Source organism: Sus scrofa, chromosome 1, assembly GCF_000003025.6.
Source record: "Sus scrofa isolate TJ Tabasco breed Duroc chromosome 1, Sscrofa11.1, whole genome shotgun sequence".
Lineage (NCBI taxonomy): Eukaryota > Metazoa > Chordata > Mammalia > Artiodactyla > Suidae > Sus > Sus scrofa.
Window position 1 is genome coordinate 57,219,244 of NC_010443.5, and position 19,378 is coordinate 57,238,621.

Consider the following 19,378-nt stretch of genomic DNA (forward strand, 5'->3'; position numbering starts at 1 on the left):
AATTGTCTTGTGGTTTTTTTTCAACATGTGGAGAATTAAGAAAATGTATGAAATAAAAGCAGAATTACAATTACCCAAATATATTGTATTATACTTTCTTAGTCATCAGATGTATTGCAGATGTTGATTTGCTTTTTTTTTTTTTTTTTGTGGATGCCCCTGAAGCATGTGGAAGTTCCTGGCCAGGAATCATACCTGAGCTACAGCAGTAACCAGAGTCATAGCAACGACAACACCGGATCATTAACCCACTAAGCCACCAGGAAGCTCCCTGTCAATTTGCTTTTAAGCTATAAATGTCATAATTTATGTGAGAATTTTCAAAGATCAATCCTTTAAAAAAATGTTTCACTAGTGTCAGGTGCTAAAATGAATATGCTATATGGATAAGCACTGATCATGTTATTTTGTTTGTTTTTAACAGGGTGAAGTGTCCCTCTAGTTCTGACCTCATTTGCAATCACTGAGCTCAGGATAGGCTGAGTGGGAAAATCTTATTCTGGTTCTGGTTACAAATTTCTTTAACATCTACTAAGAGACCAGTTGAGCGTCTTTCAAGCTCTCTTGAAGGCCTATACAAACTGAAATGGAATTTTGACTTGAATTAGCTCTCCTGGGAATTGAGAACTGAGGTGAGGTCATCTAGGTGATGATGAACCTTGGAATTTTAAGGTCAAATGAGGAGCTGAATGACCTGTGTGAGCAGAGAAGGACAATCTCCATAGCAAATAAAGCCATCACCCAGAAAAATGTAAAGGTAACTGCCCAGAAAGAGAAACTGCCTGAAATCTTTCTAGTTTTCCTCAGGCACAGCTGTATTTCTCTCTACTTACTTCATATCTGAGCAGTTCCCCTGTGTTCTTCTTAAGCTAGTTTGAGTGCATTTCTACTGTTCCATAGAATCACATAGGACTAAGGTGTAGTTTAATGCCATTTGTGATTTCTGAGGTCTTAAAAAGCCTTTAAGAAACTAGAATTATACTACATATTATTTATTCAACATAGTAAAGAACATTGATCTCAAAACAGCATCAATTCTATACTTTCATCCTTAATGTAAGGAAATAGTCTAGAGTGTGACAGGAATATATACGTAAGAGTATTCATCACAGTATTATTTTTTAATCTGATAATAAGGGAAAGATTGCCTTGCACTTTCATAGTATGGAATGAATGGCTGCAAAATATAGGGAGTTTTTAGTGGGGAAATGGTCATACTATGTCATGGAAAAGAACTGATGTCAATTTTTATATAAAATATGGCAACTATATACAAATATATAGAAAAAAAGATGAAAGCAATATAATTGCCCATGGCTAATTGGATTATGAATTTTTTTTTCTGCTTTTTATAACTTGAACTTTACAAATTACTCCCCCCCCCCACCTCAAAAAAAAGGAGGAAAAGGAAGGAAATTCACTTCCCAAATCTATTCTTAAATTCTTGGTACCTCAGAATTAAAGAAAAAAAATTTAACTTACTTGAGCTTTGTGGTGGAGGAAATTTAACTCCATTGAGCTTTGTGGTGGAGGAATTTGAGTTTTAACTTTAACTTACTATATGGCTAAGCACTGTGTTCAGAGCTATAGCTGATTTGTTGATCTCATTCAAGTTGGCAAAGAACCTCCTCTAAAGTCTATAGCCCTCAAGCACCAAACTCAGATTAAAGAAAATAAGACGAAATATTTGTCCAGGAATATTTTTAAAATATTCCTCCATCACAAAGCTCAATTTGAGTATTCTTCTATAATCACTAGTGTGGATATAAATGTAAACAAGCCTTTAGAAGATCACTTTAAAAAACAATGCTGAATATGACTGTTGTAAAGATCAAGAGTAAATACCTCTAAGATGCATTAGATATACTATTGGGCAAATGAATAAATTCCATGGCTTTCTGTTTTTGTTTTTTGTCTTTTTTGCCATTTCTAGGGCTGCTCCGTGGCATATGGAGGTTCCCAGGCGAGGGGTCTAATCGGAGCTGCAGCCGCTGGTGTACACCAGGGCCACAGCAGCACTGGATCCGAGCCACGTCTGCAACCCACACCACAGCTCATGGCAACGCCGGATTCCCAACCCACTGAGCAAGGCCAGGGATCGAACCCAAATCCTCAGGGTTCCTAGTTGGATTTCATTAACCACTGAGCCACGACGGGAACTCCGGATGCCTATCTGTTTTGGACTGAATCATGTCCTCCCACAAGTTCATACGTTGAAGCCCCTCACCGCCCCCCAGCCCACCCCACCAGTGTGACTTTTGGAGATTGAGCCTTTAAAGTGGTAATAAAGGTTAAATAAGATCATAGAGGTGGGCCTCTAATCTAACTAGTATCCCTATACGAAAAGGAAGAGACACCAGGAATGCTTGTACTCAAAAGAAAAAGGCCTTTTGAAGACACTGCAAGAGGGGCCTTGGGAGAAATCAAACCTGCCGACACTTTGATCTCGGACCTACAGCATCCATAACTGAAAGAAAATAAACTCTGTTGTTTAAGCTGCCCAGTCTTTGGTACTTTGCTATGGCAGCCTGAGCAGACTAATACAGCATCCTATAGGCTGGTTCAAATGATGGAGTTTCCCAAACAAGGTAGATGGAAGTTCAAATTATGTGCCTAGGAAACCTGCCAGAAAAGTGGCCCTGGTCCCAAGAAGCAAGTAACAAAGAGGTGTATGAAGAGTTTGAAACTGTTTCATAAAATAAGCATGAAAAAGGTAATGTTTTAAAAATATTTTTAATATTAAAATTTGACATTCAACTATTTCATATATATTCCTTTATCTACTTAAGTTGGCCAAAAAAAAAAAAACCAAAAAAACTTTTTTTTTGTTGAGCTTTTATTGGGGGAAATGGAAGATTATCTTGAAATTAAGTTTTCTGGAAATATAACAATTATTATTTAGCATAGGTGATCAGTCAAATGTTAGAATGAAAATGATTGTGTGTAGAATTCAGTTGAGTTTGAAAGAAATGCTGTTTGGATAAATTTGGTGGGAGTCGATCCTGTAGATATATAGTTATAAATAACTATTTTGGGTTTTTTTTTCTTTTTTTGGCCACACCCATGGCTTGTGGAAGTTCCTGGGCTACAGCTGCAGTAGTGCCAGATCCTTAACCCACTGTGCACAATGGGAACTCTACAACTAACCTATTTGTTTTAAAATAATACATTAAGTTAGAACTCTCTTCTTTATCCCATGCCCTGACATCAGTGGTCACTGCTTTCTGGTTCCTAGAAAATGCTGTTATTCACTGTGTATAAATGGAGATGTCTAGTGATATGTTGACATGTCTTTTTCCTTTTGGTGTGTGTGGTTTTTTTTTTTGTTTTTGTTTTTTATTCAGAAAGCATATGGATATTTCTCATCCTAACAAGTTACAGGTAGTCCCAAATTATGCATTTCCTTGAAATGTTTCTGCTGAAAAAAAATCAGTCTATTCCCAAGTTCCTCAGTGAAGATGTCACATTAGTGAGAAAGGACTTCACTATGATCTTGGACATGCTCCAAGGTGAAGACACATGAATCAGTGATTACAAACACAAGTTTTCTAGGCAAGTTACCTCTATGACAAAACTGACAAAAATGCATGCATATATGCTCTTCTTCAAAGTTTCCCTGACAGGGAAATTCCTACCCAAATCAGAAGCCACTGCATCAATCCAAAGAGCTTTTCCTGTGAAAAGGTGAAAACTCAGAAACCACAAGATGCAAAAAAAAGAAGGAATATTGTTGCCTTATATTGAAATCAACATGAGATGCATACAAAATAGGTAAGAGGCTATAAACTGAAGCATGAATTTTGATCAAAGTGGGGTTTTAGGTGTACGTATGTTCCATGTAAATGAACTCTAGCTGCTTACCAGTTCCCCTTGGTTCAGAGAATAAAATGATACTTATGTAAAGGACATGGGTCATATGACTAAGCATCTAGGGGGTCTAAAAGAGGTTGAACTACAGCACCCCCACACCACTCGCTTTTCTAGGGGATCCCAGTAACAACTCTGATAAGTTGCTCTGAGTATCTCTACCTGCAGCACCAAATATAATGCTGTGTATACAATAGGTGGCTCATCAGTGCACATTAAACCAGTAAGTGCCTTGTCAATGCAGTTGTGGAAACAGGGAGAAGGATGGGTCCTGGGAACTTAAATTATTTTTGAACATTCAGGTGCTTCTGTAGTACATATAGAAGAATGTGGAATGTATAGAATTACAGGCATTTATGAGAAAATCGACCAGTATATTAAATTGAATAAGATGTATGCGGCTGGAAAAATGATCCTCGAGTATTTATCAATGGCGTGGGTATCAATCCGCATGCTCACGTAGCTGCTCCTCTGGCTCTTCCTCCGGGGGGAGCTCCTCTCTGAGGCCAGAGTCAGCTGCACCATCATCCTGTCGGGCTTGTCTCCATTGTCAGGCGTGTAGTTGCCCAGGTCGTTCACCTCCCCGTCACTGTAGCTGCCGTCCAGCAGGACTGCACGCGGCTGAGGCAATCCGCAGGTGCAGGGCAGCTGCAGACACAGCAAACCACACATTGGGATAAGAGCTCAGCATCTTCTCTCAGAAGCCCTTCCCAAGACGTGGAGGGTGCATAGTGGCGGGTATCACCTTTTCCTAGTATCTTTTATGGAGCTGGGAAAATAATGGTGGCGCTGTAAACATTCTACAAGAGCAGGTGCCCGTTTTTGACTGGAGTCTACATAGCAACTGTTAGGAAACATCATGTCATATCAGAGACCCACAGAAAGGTTCATGATTAGATCCATCCCCGTGTTCTCCCTGAGATAATATTTTCATCAGGGCTCATATCAGTTTATTGGAGTTCCTGTCGTGGCGCAGTGGTTAACGAATCTGACTAGGAACCATGAGGTGGCCGGGTTCGATCCCTGGCACCGCTCAGTGGGTTAAGGATCAGGTGTTGCCATGAGCTGTGGTGTAGATCGCAGACGTGGCTCGGATCCAAGGTTGCTGTGGCTCTGGTGTAGGCTGGCAGCTACAGCTCTGATTGGACCTGTAGCCTGGGAACCTCCACATGCCATGGATGTAGCCCTAGAAAAGGCAAATATATATACTTACAGTTATTAACTGTGTGCTTATGCATGTATGAGTTAGAAAGATGGGGTGGCAATTTGAAAGGTGTATATAGCATTATGGGTTAGCTTCTCCATGGCTTAGTTTTTCAGGATAACTGTTGAACTGCAGGCAGGAGGTAAAAAGGGAAACCAGGTGGGAAGGAAGATGATCAGGGGAGTGATGGAAGATATATAAAGTCACATGTGAAGGAAAATTTCCTAGAACGGAGGATGTGCTTCCCTGGAAGTGTGTGTGTGTGTGCGTGTGTGTTTACGCAGCATGTATTATAGTGGCAAAAAATGGAAACAATATACTATCCATCAATAGGGGGATAAATCCTGTTACGTCCAAGCCACTGATAATTATGCACCTGTTAAGAAGAATGTTGTGGAAAGAGAAATCCTGGGAGCTTCTTTTATGATACCTCCATGTTCATAAATCATTTGTTCTACCATGATTTTTTTTTTAATCACTAAACTACCAACACCGCCAAGATTAAAGGTACCACATCTTGTCAGCAGCTCCTGGTATAGGGTAGGTGCTACATGTTTGAATAAATGAAAAGATGTAGCCCAGAGCAAATTTCACACTGTTTAAACACATTGTTTTGTTTGCTCTTGAGGAGAGGGTGTCATTACTGCGCTTCGCCGATCAGGTCCAACCCTAGGCTAGTCCAGCCCCGCCCGTGAGCAGACACTTGCGCTCATGATGGAGTCACCTTCTCCTGCGGCTTCCGCTCCTTCCGCTCCTGCACGGTGGTCAGGTAGTTGACGGCCGCGTACTCCAGCACCGAGAGGAACACGAACACGAAGCTGACCCAGAGGTAGATGTCCACGGCCTTGATGTAGGACACGCGGGGCATGGAGGCGTTCACGCCCGTGATGATGGTGGACATGGTCAGCACCGTGGTGATCCCTGCAGACAGTATGAGAAAGAAGCACGGGTTTGCTGTCACCAAACCCACTGGAGGGCTTCCTGCCTCTGCTCTCTCTCCCTCCTGCTCTTCTGGCCTAGAGTGTCTCCATCCCTTCTCTGTCTAGGAAACATCTGCTGACTTTCCAGTTCCAGCTTTTTTTTTTTTAAGTTCTGTCACTCCACCTCCTCTTGCTCACCCTCTGCCCCCTCTGTATCCCTGCACATTATCCCAGCACCTGCACCACTGCTCTTCCACGAGAGCCCCAGACATGTTGGCAGTAAGACATTTCTTTCCATTCAGCTCTTTAAGACAAAGATTGCGTATATACGAGCAGGTATGTATGTTTCTTGCAACTCCTCCAAAAAAGGAAAAAAGTGCACTGCCCATCAGCTTTGTCAACTTGAGGACTCAGGTGAATTTTACCAAAGATGATGTTAACCTCATTTATGGGAGACAGGTTTTTTTTAACTAGAATGTTTATTTATTGAGCACACTGTTTAAGCTACAGAACAACGGTTAAAGGATAGGGCATCTGTCAGCGGAAATTTCCCAGAGATTTCAAATTAAGCTCAGAACATTTGCTTGGCAAACAACAAATCACAAGGGATTGAGGTCATGGCAAGGGCCAGCTCCAATCCAGTTTCATGAAAACCTGGTGCATCACCCTCTCCCTTGAAGTCCCTGAAGTCTGAACAGTGGTGATGTGTGTGGAGTGGGTGATATATTTAAAGCAAGAAAGAGAGTCGATGGTAAATAGCTCTTGATGCAAGGCTGGTGCAGATTCTCAGATTGGAGTATGTCAGACTTACTGGGGGAGCTTGTTCAAAATGCAAATTCCTGGTCCTTGCTCAGAGATTCTGATCCTATGCATGTAAATGAGACCCAGGATTCTTCATTTTGAACAATTCCCCCCCGAGATTTGGCCACAAAGGTCCCTTGGGCCACCTTCTGAGAAGCCCTGTTATGGAATGTGACTTCCTTCTGTAACTGAGCAAAGAAAGCATCACAGATGAGGACCAGCCACCCCAGAATTCAGTGCTCACAAGCCCAAAGGTGAGCTGTTTGTGGGGGTGCCTGAGGGGAACTTTGCTACACAGTTGGTTTTTTTTTCATAGATTTTTTTTTTCTTTTTATAGCTACATCAGCAGCATGTGGAAGCTCCTGGGCTAGGGGTCGAATCAGAGTTGCATCTGCTGACCTATGCCACAGCTGTGGCAATGCCTGACCTACTGTGATCCTTAACTCACTGAGTGAGGCCAGGGATTGAACCCGAATCATCACGGACACAGTGTCAGGTTCTTAACCAGCTGAGCCACAACAGGAACTTCTTTCATAGGTTTTTTTTTTTTTTTTTTTTTTTTTTGTCTTTTTGCCATTTCTTGGGGTGTTCCTGCGGCATATGGAGGTTCCCAGGCTAGGGGTCAAATTAGAGCCATAGCTGCCGGCCTACGCCAGAGCCACAGCAACGCGGGATCCGAGCCGTGTCTGCAACCTACACCACAGCTCACAGCAACGCCAGATCGTTAACCCACTGAGCGAGGCCAGGGATCGAACCCGCAACCTCATGGTTCCTAGTCGGATTCGTTAACTACTGTGCCATAACGGGAACTCCCTTTCATAGGTTCTTAATGGTAGCATTTTACCTGTGAGTGAATAACTTGACATTGTTCCAAATTATAATGGCAACAGAGATTTAGGACCCATTTGAAAAGAATGATTTTATCTGTAAGGAATTACTTGTATTTTCAGATGTCCAGAATGCGCACTTGAACTGTTTCTTACCTAAAGGGACTCTAGCAGGCACGGCTCTGCGGTCGATCCAGAAGGACACCCAGGACAGCATGACCATCAGGGTGGCAGGAAAGTAGGTTTGGAGCAAGAAGAAGAAGATGTGGCGACGCAGTGTGAAGTTAATGTACAGACGGTTGTACCAGCCTGGGGGAAGATAAGAGAACACGCAGCCTAGCCACTCAGCGCCTTCATAAAACTAATTTTATTCAAGGAATCATAAATGCCTTAGACACTTCCCTGGAACCTTGCCATACCTTTATAAAGCGGACCTGAGAAAAACCATGGGAGAGAGTGATATGATAATTCACATCACATGGGTGAGCCCATCTCAAGGAATCTTTGGCCCCTGTCCTACGCATAGAGGGAGCCCCTTGAGAAGGCCTGTTAAGACTCTCATTACTCAAACTATGGCACAGAGCCCAGCAGCATCACTCTCACTTGTCACTCGTTGGAAATGCAGCCTCTCGGGCCCCACCCGAGATCTACTGAACATTCTGATTCAGAACCTCCTTCTAACACTCCTCCCCACACGATTCATATACACCCTAAAGCTTGAGATGCTTGGATTTAACAACCCCCTTCAGATTTCTTTATGGGGGAAAATGTGTTTGAAGTTAAAATACCAAGCTAGTTACAACTCTGCATCTAGGAACAGCATGAGTGATCACAGGTCTGTGGTCTATGCTTTAGCTCCACTGGGGTGTTCTTTACAAGGAAACAATATGCATGGAGGAGTTGAAAGGAACAGGAGAATAATGGAAGGAAAAGGAAAAGACAGTATAGATAGTATCAGCTTGATGTGATGAAGGCTAAAAGTCAATGGGGGCTTTGCAACATTAACTGGAAAACTTGGCATCCAGGACAATTATGGTTACATAATGGTTACAATTATAACAGTTCCATTTTCAGCAAGTATTGCTGGGAAACCTGGACAGCAGCATGCAAATCAATGAAACTAGAACACACCCTCACACCATGCACCAAAATAAACTCAAAGTGGCTGGAAGACTTAAATATAAGACAAAACACCATCAAACTCCTGGAAGAGAACACAGGCAAAACATTCTGACATCAACCTTGAAAATGTTTCCTCAGGTCAGTCTCCCAAGGCAATAGAAATAAAAGCAAAAATAAACCAATGGGACCTAGTCAAACTGACAAGCTTTTGCACAGCAAAGGAAACCAAAAAGAAAACAAAAAGACAACTTACAGAATGGGAGAAAATAGTTTCAAATGATGCAGCTGACAAGGGCCTAATCTCTAAAATATACAAACAACTTACACAGCTCAACAGCAAAAAAGCCAACAACCCAATTGAAAGATGGGCAAAGGACCTGAATAGACATTTCTCCAAGGAAGATATAGATGGCCAACAAGCACTTGAAACAATGCTCAACATCACTGATTATTAGAGAAATGCAAATCAAAACTACCATGAGATATCACCTCACACCAGTCAGAATGGCCATCATTAATGAGTCCACAAGCAACATGCTGGAGAGGGAGTGGGGAAAAGGGAACCCTCCTGCAGTGTTGGTAGGAATGTAAGCTGGTACAACCACTATGGAGAACAGTTTGAAGGTACCTTAGAAAATTATACATAGAACTACTATATGACCCAGTCCCACTCTTGGGCATATATCTGGACAAAACTCTACTTAAAAAAGACACATGCGGAGTTCCTGTCGTGGCGCAGTGGTTAACGAATCCGACTAGGAACCATGAGGTTGCGGGTTTGGTCCCTGCCCTTGCTCAGTGGGTTAACGATCCGGCGTTGCCGTGAGCTGTGGTGTAGGTTGCAGATGCGGCTCAGATCCCGCGTTGCTGTGGCTCTGGCATAGGCCAGTGGCTACAGCTCCGATTGGACCCCTAGCCTGGGAACCTCCACATGCCGCGGGAGCGGCCCAAGAAATAGCAACAACAACAACAACAACAACAAAAAAAAAGACAAAAAAAAAAAAAAAAGACACATGCACCGTATGTTCATTGCAGCACTATTCACAATAGCCAAGACATGGAATCAACCCAAATGTCCACTGATAGATAGGAAGATGTGGTATATATACAAAACGGAATACTACTTGGCCATAAAAAAGAACAAAATAATGCCATTTGCAGCAACATGGATAGAACTAGAGACTCTTCATCTGAGTGAAGGAAGTCAGAAAGAGAAAGACAAATACCATATGATATCACTTGTATCTGGAATCTAATATATGGCACAAAGGAACCTTTCCACAGAAAAGAAAATCATGGACTTGGAGAAGAGACTTGTGGTTGCCAAGCGGGAAGGGGAGGGAGTGGAAGGGACTGGGAGCTTGGGGTAAATAGATGGAGAACGTTGCCTTTGGGATGGATTAGCAATGGGATCCTGCTGTGTAGCACTGGGAGCTCTGTCTAGTCAATTATGATGGAACACATAATGTGAGAAAAAAGAATGTATATGTGTATGTGTAACTGGGTCACCATGCTATACAGTAGAAAAAAATATATATACAAAGAAATTAAAAATAAAAAATTTAAAAAAATTTTTTTAAAACAATTATAACAGTTCCAGAAAGTTATTATGGAGGTGCTGTAGACAGATGTCTGGGTCCTCCCCAGATGCATATATATAACCCTAACCTCTGTGTAATGGTTATCTGGAGGTGGGGCCTTTGGGAGATGATGACGTCATGAATGGGATTGGTGCCCTTATTTATTTATTCATCTCTCTTGCTTTCTAGGGCTGCACCCATATGGCTGAATCATATGGAAGTTCCCAGGCTAGGGGTCTAATCAGAGCTACAGTGGCCGGCCTACACCACAGCTCACGGCAACACCAGATCCTTAACCCACTGTGCCATTGTGGGAACTCCAAATTATTGCCCTTATAAAGCAGGTCTCAGAGAACTCCCTAGCCCCTTCCCCCATGTGACAACACAGCAAGTCTGTGAACAAGGAAGCAGGCTCCCATCAGACACAGAATTTGCCAGCATCTCGACCTGGGACTTCCCAGCCTCCAGAACTGTGCAAAATAAATTTCTGTTGTTTAAATACCATATAAAACAATGGTATTTTGTTATAGCAGCCCGAACGGACTCAGACAAGAGGGAATGTCACAAGGCCAAGGGTAAAAGGGATGGGTGTCTTCCAAAGAACCAAGCCTGGTGGGTGATGTATGCAGAGCTAAGAGGAGTGGGATGGCCCTACGTTAGAAGTGAGCGGTGACCTCTGTTGCAGATCAGAGACTTAAAAGGTGGCACTTCCCAGGGCACTCAACCATGAGATGTTCTAGCAGCAGAAACTTCACAAATGTTAGAGCTAAATCATCTTGAGAGGTGATTAGTCGAGAAAGAGGCAAGGGTCTGAGTGAAGCTCAGCTCTTAACCTCAGCTGCCAGGAGGAAGCCCACAGTGCGTGCCCTCAGGCATTGGCAGGCGGCAAGCCTGCCCAGACCCTTGGTTCAAAAAGCAACCACACTGCACACAGGGAAGGACCAGGAGTTCTTGCACCACATCTCCCAAGAGGGTCATAAGAGGGTTTATGCCAACTGTATAGCAGGAAGGGACTGATTAAGAAAGGATCATTCCTGGGAGTTTCCATCATGGCACAGTGGTTAATGAACTCGACTAGCATCCATGAGGACTCAGGGTTTGAATCCCTGGCTTTGCTCAGTGGGTTAAGGATCTGGTGTTGCCATGAGCTATAGTGTGGGTTGCAGATGCGGCTCGGATCCCTAGTTGCTGTGGCTCTAGTGTAGGCTGGTGGCTACACCTCCAATTGCACCCCTAGCCTGAGAACCTCCATATGCCATGCGTATGGCCCTAAAAAGACCAAAAAAAAAAAAAAAAAAAAAAAAAAAAAAAAGAGCATTCCGAGGGGCTAAAGCCAAGAGAATGTGAACAGGAGCAACAGTCCTGAAACTGTAGTTTGTTGCCTGTAGAAGAGAGAATTCTGAGAGTCCTATCAGAGTGAGATGCCCGCTGCTAAACTGGCAATAGGATTTTCTCAAATAGACCTCCCCACACCTCTCATGTTGGAGCCCCAACTAACATTTTCTAGGTTCTCACCTCTGATGCTTTGGTGGCATCAGAAAATCAGCTCCACACCATGTTCACCACCCTCTGGACTGAGTCCCACTTTTGGTTTCAAATGAAGGTGGTACAGGCTCTGCTCCCTTGACAACCAGGTCCCAGGCTTCCAGAGATAGAGGAAGGCCCGCCCCCTCCCCTAGCCCTGCCCCACCTGTGCTGCTGTAGAAGGCCAGTTTGGTGGTGGTGTGGAACTCTTGGATGAGGAACTGGGAGAGTGAGATCCGCTCATCTGTCTTTAAGGAGTCATTGCCTTTCTTCCAGTACAGCATGAGGTCATCTTCTGTGTAGGCATCTGAAAAGAGCCCAGAGTGTGCCCATCAGAGGAAGCGGTTTGGCAGAGCTTGGACCACAGGGCAGGGACAGAGAGAGCTAGAGAGACCTGCGGCTAGCCCCTAATGCTGACTTCGCCTTGCTCTGCCAGGGCGTGGTGTTTAACTTCTGTGTGTGGGGGTGTGTGGGTGTAGTGATGGGTGTCCTCAGTTGTACCTGAGCATCTGAACCACCCCCTGCACTCACAGTACCTGTTCCTGACAACTGCTGCCAAACTTGCTTTTGCCGGGAAATTCTTTCTTCAGTGGAAAACTTATTCAGAAGAGCAAAAAAAGAGATCCAAAAGGAGCTCTCTGGTGGACTGTGTGTATATGTGCCAGGCTGGGGGGCTTGGAAGGAGCCACATTTGCTGAGTCCTCTGCCCCCATCCTTGCCCTGAGGACCTGAGAAACATCCAGGTTCCTTAGAACCAAGTTTAAAACCATTGCCATGGGTGTTATTAAACTGGTCAATTATGGAAATAGGAGGTTTTTGCCTGCAAATTTGTTCCTGATTTTAAAAATTACCTGGGACTTAGCCTCTATTTATTTGTCTTTTTGGGCCACACCTGCAGCACATGGCGGTTCCCAGGCTAGGGGTCTAATCAGAGCTGCAGCTGCCAGCCTACACCACAGCAATGTGGGATCTGAGCCACCTCTGCGACCTACACCACAGCTCACGGCAATGCCGGATCCTTAACCCACTGAGCAAGGCCAGGGATCAAACCTGCATCCTCATGGATGCTAGTCAGGTTCATTTACACTGAGCCATAACAGGAACTCCCTAGCCTCTATCTAAAAAGTCATTTGGGGGAGTTTCTTGGTGGTCTACTGGTTAGGACTCGACCCTTTCTACTGCTATGGCCTGGGTTTAATCCCTGGTCTGGGAACTGAATTCCACATCAAGCTGCTGCATCCCACCAAGATAGACAGACAGACAGACATTTAAGAAGCATAGTCATGGGAGTTCCTGTCGTGGCTCAGTGGTTAATGAGTCTGACTAGGAACCATGAGGTTCCGGGTTCGATCCCTGGCCTTGCTCAGTGGGTAGAGGACCCTGCGTTGCCGTGAGCTGTGGTGTAGTTTGCAGATGCGGCTCAGATCCTGCATTGCTGTGGCTCTGGCATAGGCCGGAGACTACAGCTCCAATTAGACCCCTAGCCTGGGAACCTCCATGTGCCGCAGGAGTGGCCCTAGAAAAAGGCAAAAAGATAATAAATAAATAAATAAAAAGCATAATCATGAATTAGGAACACATATTGCTCCTGGTAACTTACGAACTATGTGGGGACGTCTGAGGACAAGTCTACTCACAGCTCTCAATTTCAAGCGAGCACGTTTGTGTGTCCAGTGGAAATCGGCTAAAGTCCATGTTGCACATTGCGGTCACCGTGACCCTAGAAAGAAAAAGACAAAATCCAAGTTTGCGGAGGTTGCAAAACACTAGTGCAAAATGGTAAAACAGATAAGGCCGCTGCTCCCTCCCAATATAACTGCCTCCTTCTTATAATTCATAAGCAGTGTGTCAGGATTTAGAGAGCCAAGTAGCTTATGAGTGATACCCACACTGGAGTACTCTTGGGTGTTTACATTTAATCTCAGGGTCAGTGTGGAGCAAACAATGTCTCCACTAACTGCCACTGTATGCAAGCATTTTAGAGAAGTAATGGGCTAAATGGATACAACAAGGTGAAATCACAACTCACCTGCTAGGGTTTCTTCAAAGAAACCCCAGGAGCATGTATTGCTCTTCAATTTTAGATTCTTTCAAGTTCTCCTGTTCCTTGTTTTTGTTTTGTTTTGTTTTTAGGGCTGCACCTGCAGCATATGGAAGTTCCCAGGCTAGGGGTCAAATCAGAGCTACAGCTGTCACAGCAATGCCAGACCTGAGCTGCATCTGTGACCTGTCCCACAGCTTGCAGCAATGCTGGATCCTTAACCCACTGAGTGAGGCCAGGAATCAAACGTGCACCTTCACAGACACTGTGTTGGGTTCTTAACCCACTGAGTCACAATGGGAACTCCCTGATTGATTTTACTGATAATCAGTATTTGTGTACAGTATGTTAGAAATAATATCAATGAAGCACTTAGACCAGTTGCCATATGACACTTTTTGATATAATGTTGATTTTTTTGTTGTTGATAATAAGAGCTACTAGTAGACACAGGTGTTTTTAGTGGAAAATTCCATCGGAGATCACAGTAATGGAAAAACCCTGGAAGATCTTACTGTATCAATATGCAAGTGCTTGCTGGCATCTAATGGTTTTTTTTAGCATTTACATGAAAAAATAGGCTCCTGCATCAAAGAATAAGCAAATATAGATCATTAGTCATTGAAGAAAGCTCTCCTGCCCACTATGGAATCCCACGGCAGGATGTGATTAACAGTCACTGGCTGCTGTTACATACTATTCTTCAACCACAGAAGGCTGCCTATGTATACATTGTGAAAATTATCTGGATAATTGGTGGCCAAAAAGAAACAAATCAATTTAAATGGAAATTTTAAGGAATAAGAATTTCTTGAAATGAAATTATCCAAATATTTTCCTTACTCCATTTGAATGTTGGAATGAGAAGGATTTTGTATTGTTAGCAGCTGGGCAGTCTTATCTCCCCTGGAAATACTGATATACGGGATGTTTCTGGTGGGGGGTTGGGCTGGCCCCTGACTTGGAAACTAATGGGTGGATTTCTATTTCTATGGGCACAGCAGCAGCATAACCATGCCTGATGCCACCACCATCAAGAAAGAAACTAAGGGGAGTTCCCATTGCAGCTCAGCAGGTTATGAACCTGACTAGTATCCATGAGGATTCGGGTTTGATCCCTGGCCTCGCTTAGTGGGTTTAAGGATCTGGCTTGCCATGAGCTGTGGTGTAGGTTGTAGATGCAGCTCAGACCCCATGTTGCTGTGACTGTGGTGTAGGGCAGCAGCCACAGCTCTGATTCAACCCTTAGCCTGGGAACTTCCATATGCCACAGATGTAGCCCTAAAAAGCAACAACAAAAAAATAAAAAGGAAAGAAAAGAAACTAGGAACTAATCTTGGGGACACTTGGGACAAACTTTGGGAACATGAAATGTCAAATGCAAACAGTGGTTGCTATGAACAAAAGGATTGAATAGCCTTTCCTCTTTGTATCAGCTGGTAAAGGAACAGTTGTTTTTAGAATCACAGACCTCATCAGACTGGTTCTTGGCACCCTGACTTGACACTTTTCTTTCTTTCTTTTTTTTTGGCTACAGTGTGCAGCAGCTTGATTTGGGATCTCAGATCCCAGACCAGGGACTGAACCTGAGCCACAGCAGTGAAAACACCAAATCCTAATCCCTAGACCACCAGGGAACTCCCAGATACTTTTCCACTTGTAACCTGCACATTGCACAAGCTCAGGGTGGTGGAACCTACCCATGTTTATTTTTGTTTCCTCCAAGACCTTTTAAATTGTTTCACCTAGAGGTTCTTCTCTTGTCTTGGATGGAAACTTAGCAGGCCCTGTGATTTTCCTGCTTATTCTCATGTAATAGGCAGTCAAATTCTCAGAAGTGACAAAACATATCTCAATTCAGAAATTAAAAGAGGGAGTTCCCACTGTGGCTCAGTGGTTAACAAGCCCAACTAGCACCCGTGAGGACACAGGTTCGATCCCTGGCCTTGCTCAGGGGGTTAAGGATCCAGTATTGCTGTGAGCTGTGGTGTAGGTCACAGAGGTGGCTCAGATCCTGTGTTACTGTGGCTCTGGTGTAGGCTGGCAGCTGTAGCTCTGATTCGACCCCTAGCCTGGGAACCTCCATGTACTGAGGGTGCAGCCCTAAAAATACAAAAAGACAAAAAAAATTAAAAGAATTTTGGTCCAGGGTATTAATCAACACTTCAAACTTCAGGAGTTCCCGTCATGGCTCAGTGGTTAACGAATCCGACCAGGAACCATGAGGTTGCGGGTTCAATCCCTGACCTTGCTCACTGGTTTAAGGATCCGGCATTGCCATGAGCTGTGGTGTAGTTTGCAGACGTGGCTCGGATCCCAGGTTGCTGTGGCTCTGGCATAGGCTGGTGGCTGTAGCTCCGATTAGACCCCTAGCCTGGGAACCTCCGTATGCCGCAGAAGTGGCCCTAGAAATGGAAAAAGACAAAAAACAAAACAAAACAAAACACACTTCAAACTTCATTCACACTGAGACTTCTGCTTCCCCTCTCCAGCTAAGGCACAGCTGGCATTTAAGTGGTCATTGTCTGATCACCTCCAGCACAAATGAAGTAAGAGGGAAGGTGGGATGCTTCTCTGGCTTCAGGTGGCTTCAGGCTCTCTGGGCCAGTTAAAGCTGAGACTTTCCTTCCTGGTCCTTCATTTCCACCTATGAGCACTTCCATCCTCCAGCAGCACCTCCTGTCCCATCCACTGTCCATTCCACACACACTTAACTATTTCCAACATCCTGGGAGTGTAGACCGACTCCACCACAGCCAAATTCCTCCTGGCTCTCGCCCTCGTGGTTAGACAGTTCTTTTCTCTGCCTTGAACTGCAGTGTCTGAACTGAAATGCACCATCAGCACAGCCCAGAGGGAGTAGATCACAGTCAGTAGCTGAGTCATTTCCTCATGAAGGCCTGTAGCCCATCTCCACATGTTCTCCCATAGGGAGGTGGGCACCATGAGTTTCTTTCTTTCTTTTTTTTTTTTTTTTTTTTGCCTTTTCTAGGGCTGCTCCCTCGGCATATGGAGGTTCCCAGGCTAGGGGTCCAATCAGAGCCATAGCCGACAGCCTACACCGCAGCCATAGCAACTCTGGATCTGAGCCGCGTCTGCAACCTACACCACAGCTCATGGCAATGCCAGATCCTTAACCCACTGAACAATTCCAGGGATCAAACCTGCAACCTCATGGTTCCTAGTTGGATTCGTTAACCACTGAGCCATGACTGGATCTCCACCACGAGTTTCTAAAGTGGGCATTCAAGGAAAGCCCCATTGCCATGTCTATGTTCAAGGAAAGCTTATCCAGGTCAATGCTTAATGAGCAATTAAACATTTCTAAGGCTACTGCACAACAAGAGAATATAGCCAATATTTTATAATAACTGTAAAGCGAGCATAGTTTATAAAAATCTTGAATCAGGGAGTTTCTGTTGTGGCCCAGCAGTAACGAACCAAACTAGTATCCATGAGAATGCAGGTTTGATCCCTGGCCTTGCTCAGTGGGTTAAGGATCCAGCTTTACTGTAAGCTGTGGTGTTAGGTCGCACACTCGGCTCAGATCCCATGTTGCTGTGGCTGTGGTGTAGGCTGGTAGCTGCAGCTCTGATTTGACTCCTAGCCTGGGAACTTCCACATGCCATAGGTGCAGCCATAAAACGCAAAAATAAAAACAAACTCAAATTGCTATGTTGTATACCTGAAACTAGTATAGTCTTATAAATAAATTGTGTTAAATAAGAAAATAAAGGAAGTATTTCTAAGGCCTCTGAGCTCATGAGATTTTATCTTTTATATTTTCAAAGTGATACTCAAAACACCATTTAAAATCATCAAGTGGCCCTGGGTGCCCATAATTTCTCAAGGAGGACACTGGTGAGAAGGGACATAAAACATGCTTGAACTGGCCAGGTGAGGTAAACAATTTTTTTTTTCTTGGCCATGCCTGTAGCATGCAGAAGTTCCCAGGCCAGGGACTGAACCTGTGCCATAGCAGCAAACTGAGCTAGGGAACTCCACGAATTTTTTTTAACCAAAGTTCCAAAATGGGAATCAGAGAAGTAAATGGAGGCAGGCCTTTGAAAAGAATACATTATCTATTTCTCTGACTCCTACTCGAGAAAGAAAACTTTTATGAAACACTTAAATGTGAATTATAATGCACAAGGCATAAATCATAAGTACAGCATGAGAAATTTTCCCAAATGTATATTCAAGACCAGATAATTCTTCCAAATAATTCAAGACCAAAAATTCCCCAAATGTTTACTCATGGGCAGAGTTAGATTTTCTGCATGTTGAAAAGTTAGCAGCTCCTGGAGAGTGAGAAGCAGATGGTTCAAAGCTAAAAAGCAAACCTCTGGGGTGTTGACCAGTGATGTTCTTGGTTGACAATGATTTGCCCTTCCTCCCAGGCTTCCTGGGTACCAGGACCCTGAGGAAAAGAGGCCCAGAAGGAGGCCAGGAAGGGAGTTCCCTTTGTGGTGCAGTGGGTTAAGAATCTGACTGCAACAGCTCTGGTGGCTGAAGAGGCACAGCTTCAGTCCCTGACCTGGCGCAGTGGGTTAAAGGATCCAGCATTGCAGCATCTGCAACATAGGTCACAGCTGGAGCTTAGATTCAATCCCTGGCCCAGGAATGTCCATAGTTCATGGGTATGGCCTTATAAAGAAACAAACAAATCAATCAATGGAGACGGCCAGGAAGGGGCCCACCTGAGGCTGTAGAGCACTTTGCCATCGGGCTGCACCCGCAGCATCACGTTGTCTGTGGTGGTGTCGTGGATGAAGGAGCGCTTGGAGTGCACAAAGAACATGTCGGGGACCCAGATCTTCTTCACCAGCCGGCCGTCGAAGGTCATGCTGAGGTTGTTGGTGCTCGGGAAGGACAGCCTCTCGTCCTTCCAGTAGTGCCTCAGGTACAGGGTCATCGTGAAGTCCTGGGGGCCAAGGGCAGAGAGAGGGGACCCTACACATTGAATGGCTGGGTGTCAACAGGACATCCTGTCCCCCATCACCTGGCCAGAGAGTGAAACTGAGCCTTTAGTCCCTGGGTTTGCTGCCCAGGGAGGGGAAAAACCTACAGGAGGGGACCTACCAACAGGCTATATAGGGGGTGGCCCTGACGCCCCACCCCATCACTTGCCTCCACTGGAGAAGGCTGCTACCCCAGCCCCCACACAGGGCCAGTGGCAAGTGCCCAAGGCAATGCCTCTGGAAGCAGCCCTCAACCAGGCAGTGGGGTGGAGGAAGGTTGGGGAATAGTAAGTGACCCAGCTCCCTGGCCCCCCTAGATTGGATGACCAGGAGGGCCAAGTCCCATGGAGATCTGGTCTGAAGACACAGCCCTTTTAGCCTCTTTCCCACCTCCTGTCTTACCTCCCCACCCTCTTGGTGTGTTTTCTGGGATCACCTCCCAATAAACGACTTGTACCAGAATGCTCGTCTCAGGTCTGTTTCTTAGGGACACTGAGCTAAGACAAAATCTGGTAAGTCAAGGAATTGTTG

The 19,378-nt window shown here is 44.5% G+C and overlaps 1 protein-coding gene across 1 annotated transcript in view; it reads right to left on the reverse strand.

The window, feature by feature from the left end:
• Positions 2,784-19,378, reverse strand: part of GABRR1 (gamma-aminobutyric acid type A receptor rho1 subunit) — a 63,892-nt gene continuing 47,297 nt past the window's right edge. The window contains 6 exon segments of the mRNA XM_013992686.2: positions 2,784-4,515; positions 5,796-5,992; positions 7,776-7,928; positions 12,012-12,152; positions 13,483-13,565; positions 18,587-18,810. Coding sequence (XP_013848140.2) covers positions 4,222-4,515; positions 5,796-5,992; positions 7,776-7,928; positions 12,012-12,152; positions 13,483-13,565; positions 18,587-18,810 — 1,092 coding nt within the window. The 3' untranslated portion in view covers positions 2,784-4,221.